The 4197-nt window shown below is 38.0% G+C and overlaps 1 protein-coding gene across 1 annotated transcript; it reads left to right on the top strand.

The window, feature by feature from the left end:
- Positions 1–3618: 3618 nt before the first annotated feature.
- Positions 3619–3869, top strand: LOC131489795 (mitochondrial import receptor subunit TOM5 homolog). The gene has a single exon (XM_058691708.1). It carries the CDS (start codon positions 3619–3621, stop codon positions 3772–3774), a length of 156 nt encoding a protein of 51 aa, XP_058547691.1. The 3' UTR covers positions 3775–3869.
- The last annotated feature ends 328 nt before the right edge of the window (positions 3870–4197 follow it).

The following is a 4197-nucleotide window of genomic DNA, read 5'->3' as shown; positions in this document are numbered from 1 at the left end:
TTTGGCAGTTTTCGGTGCAGAGATCTTGCACATTTTTTATTAAATTTATTACTAAGAGTTTTATGTTTTCCGATGTTACAAATGGCATTGCCTTTTGCGTTTCATTTTCCATGTTTTATTGCTAACATACAGAAATACAATAGCTTTTTTTTTTTTTAACGTTTATTTATTTTTGAGACAGAGAGAGACAGAGCATGAATGGGAGAGGGTCAGAGAGAGAGGGAGACACAGAATCTGAAACAGGTTCCAGGCTCTGAGCGGTCAGCACAGAGCCTGACGCGGGCCTCGAACTCATGGACTGCGGGATCATGACCTGAGCCGAAGTTTGACGCTCAACCGACTGAGCCACCCAGGCACCCCTACGATAGCTTTTTAAAAATATAATTTATTGTCAATTTGGCTAACATACAGTGTATACAGGGTGCTGTTGGTTTGGGGGGTAGATTCCTGTGATTCATCACTTACACACAACACCCAGTGCTCATCCCGACACGTGCTACAATTGCTTTTTGTATAATGGCCATGTATCCTGAAACCTTGCAAAATTTACTTATTAGTTCTAAATCTTGTTTGTAGAAACATTTAGGATTTTCTACATAAAAATGATGTTTGTGACTAAAGACAGCTTGGCTTTTTCCTTTTCAATCTTTATACTTCCATGTTTTGGTCCTTGCCTCATCTTACCGACTAAGACCTCCAATACAATTGCTTAGAAGTTATGAGTGAACATTCTTGCCTTTTCCTGGTTTTCAGGTGAAAAGCCTTTCATGGTTTCCCTTTAAGTGTAATGTTAGTGTAGGTGTTTCTTTGAGGAATATTTGTTCTTTTAAAGCAGTGAATATACGGTTCTTTTTTTTTTAACGTAGTGGATTATATTGAATCATTTTCCAACCAAGTTTGAATTCTTAGGTAAGTATCACTTGTGTGCATTGTGATGCAATATGCTGAATTTGATTTGCTGATTTGCCTGCATTCATTAGGGCTGCTGGACTGTGATTGTTCTTTTTTTATAATGTATTAGGTTTTAATGGAAGGGTTATTCTGGCCTCAAAAAAAGAGTTGTGAAGTGTTTACTTTTTATTATTCTAAAGGGTCTGTATAAGAGAGAGTTTGTGTATGCTAATTTTTTAAACAAATTTTTGAGAGAGTTGGAGGGGGTGGTGGGGAACAGTGTATTCTGACAACAGCAAGCCCTATGCAGCATGACCTGTGAGATCATGACCTGGACCGAAGTCAGATGCTTAACCAAAGGGGCCACCCAGGCACCCCAGGAGTTTGTGTGCTCTAAGAGATTGTAAATTTGTGTCTTAGTTTTTCTCAAACATTTGATAGAATTCACCAGTGAAGCCATCTGGAGTTGGAGTTTTCTCTGTAGGAAGGTTTCAATTATGAGTTCAATTCTTTATCACATACAGGGTAGGTCATGTTTTCTATTCTCATGCTAATTTTGATGAGTTGTAATTGCAAGAAGTTTTCCCATTTAATCTAAGTTGTTGAATCTATTGGCATGATGTTGTTTAAAATATTTCTTATCATTTTTGTTGGTATTATCTGTGGTGTTAGTCCCTCTTTCATCCTTGGTACTAGTAATCTGTGACTTTTCCCTTTTTTCTTGGTTAGTCGTATTAGGATGTTATCATTTTTATCAATCTTTTCAAAGAACCCAACGTATGATATGTTAATTTTCTCTACTTTTTTGGTTCATTTTTCATTCCATTTGCTTCTGCTCTTATCTCAATTACTTTCTCATTTCTACTTACTTTGGGCTTAATTTCCTTTTCTAATTTCTGAAGGTGGACACTTAGTTCATTCGATTTTAAAATTTTCTTCTTCTATGAGCATAAGGGAATAATATGTCATGATAACATGGCATTTCAAAATTTATATGGAGTTAATATAATTATAATCTTGGGGTAAAGAAAAGAATATGGTGAAACCTGAATAATCAAGAATAGCATGGGAGATCCAAGGGCCACATGCCCTCTTGGAAGGAAGCCAACTCTGCACAAGTGTGATCACCCAAGTTGCCTTTTGGCTTCTCTATCTCTGAAATAAATCAAGAATGGTACACCATTATTCATTATTGTTTCAAAAATACACTGGGGATTTATCAAAGACCATCCTTATCAGCACTGGAACTAGACAAAATTCATACTTAACTTATGTTTGTTGAATAACTTTAAGAGTAGCATGATGGGGCGCCTGGGTGGCTTAGTCGGTAAGTGTCTGACTTCAGCTCAGGTCATGATCTCGCGGTTTGTGAGTTCGAGCCCTGCATCAGGCTCTGTGCTGACAGCTCAGAGCCTGGAGCCTGCTTCGGATTCTGTGTCTCCCTCTCTCTCTGCTCCTCCCCCACTCACTCTCTGTCTCTCTCTCTCAAAAATAAATACACATTAAAAAATTAAAAAAAAAAAGAGTAGCATGTTGGGGCTCTAATTTATTTTTATTTCACTCAAGCCTTAAAAGAACATAGTGAGAACACCTGGCACCCAGATCTTGGCTTCCAATAAGCCTCCCAATGAAGGGGAGCGGGGATCCTTGGAGAAATGATGAATTGGACTGGGGCAAGAACATCTCGTGGCACCAGAAAGTAGGGAAGTGCAAAAAAAAAAAAAGATCCACACCAATGGGGCTTATCAAAGGACATGAGGACCAAATGACCAAATTAGAGTTCCTAATGACCAAATTAGAACAATATAGGCAACAAATTGAATAAAGTAAAATTGGATTCTAACTCAAATACAGTGAAAATACATAAATAAATACATTAATAAATGGGAGAAACCACCAACCTTTCAAACAACATTTCCAAATAATTTAAGTATATATTCCTCTCTCAAGGAGGTGGAACATAATTCTCCACTCCTTAAGTGTGGGCTGCGCATAGTGACTTTCTTCCAAAGTACAATCTGGAAAAAAGGAAAAATTAATTTTATACTGTTAAAACCTGAAAAACACCACCTCAGCTAGGTGATCGAGGTCAACATCAATAATGAAAAAAATCATGTTGATCGTCTCATCCCTTGGCATGATGTGTTGAAAATGATACTTTCCTTTGTGATCTTCCTCCCCAAAATGCTTAACTCCGGTGTCACCATGAGGAAAATTTGAATACATCCAAACTGAGGAAAATTCTATAAAATTCCTGGCCAGTGCTCCTCAAAACCCTCAAGGTCATTAAAAATAACGAAAGTCTGAGAAACTGCCATTGTCAAGAGGAGCCTAAAGAGACGTGAAAAATATGATACAACATCCTAGATGGGATCCTAAAACAGCAAAAAGACAGTAGGTGAAAACTAAGGAAATCTGGATAAAATATGGACTTCAGTTAACAAATGCATCAGTACTAATTTGTTAATTGTAAGAAATGTGGTATACTAATACAATAATAGAGGAATAATAATAGAGGAAACTGGGTAAGAAGCTTATAGAAACTCTGAACTAGCTTCAGTTTTTCTGTGAATCTAAAACTGTTTTTAAAATGTTAAAAAAAAACAAAAAAACATAGGGAGGTGATTTCCCTCCTATTTCGGATGAGTAAACAGAGCTTTAAGGGGGCGAGGCAGCCTCTGAGAAGAGCCCTGTAGGGCAGCTGGAAGCCAGAGTAGCAAAGCTGGGATGTTCCAGATCAAGTGCCTCGTGCCAAAGCTGGAACCCAAAGACGTGAAATGGAACATGCTTGAGGCTGTGATCTCCTCCCTATGGAACTTCCTCATCTGCTCGTTCCTGCTGCAAGTTACACCTTTTATCCTCAAGAAATTGGACAACATGTGAAGATGGGCATCACATATGAATGCATGATATGAGGAACCCAGTGACACTTTCTACCCCTGCAAATGACTAGGCCCAGAAAGATGTCAGAGACACTGTGGTTGAACGGACGTAAAAATTCTACTTGTTAAGAACAAGTGTGGTTGTGCTAACTGACCTTCAGAGCTCAAACTTAAAACTACTCGGGAAGTAAAGACAGTTTGTGGCGACAATCCGTCCATACGCTCGTGATGTTCAGGCCTTGCAAATGTTGCTATAATTGTTAGGTAATGTCAAATTCCATTTTCTAGCAAATAGTAATTATAAGGAAATGAGGTCTGCAATAGCACTGTCTTGTTAGTCATTTCTGTCGACCTTTTTACTTCTGTCTGGAGTATATATATTGAAGAGTTCTTTATGATTAGTTATGTGTCACCGAAGCCAACA

The sequence above is a fragment of the Neofelis nebulosa genome, chromosome 11 (assembly GCF_028018385.1).
Source record: "Neofelis nebulosa isolate mNeoNeb1 chromosome 11, mNeoNeb1.pri, whole genome shotgun sequence".
NCBI lineage: Eukaryota > Metazoa > Chordata > Mammalia > Carnivora > Felidae > Neofelis > Neofelis nebulosa.
Note: the sequence above shows the minus strand (reverse complement) of the source record. Positions and strands in the feature narration are given on the sequence as shown.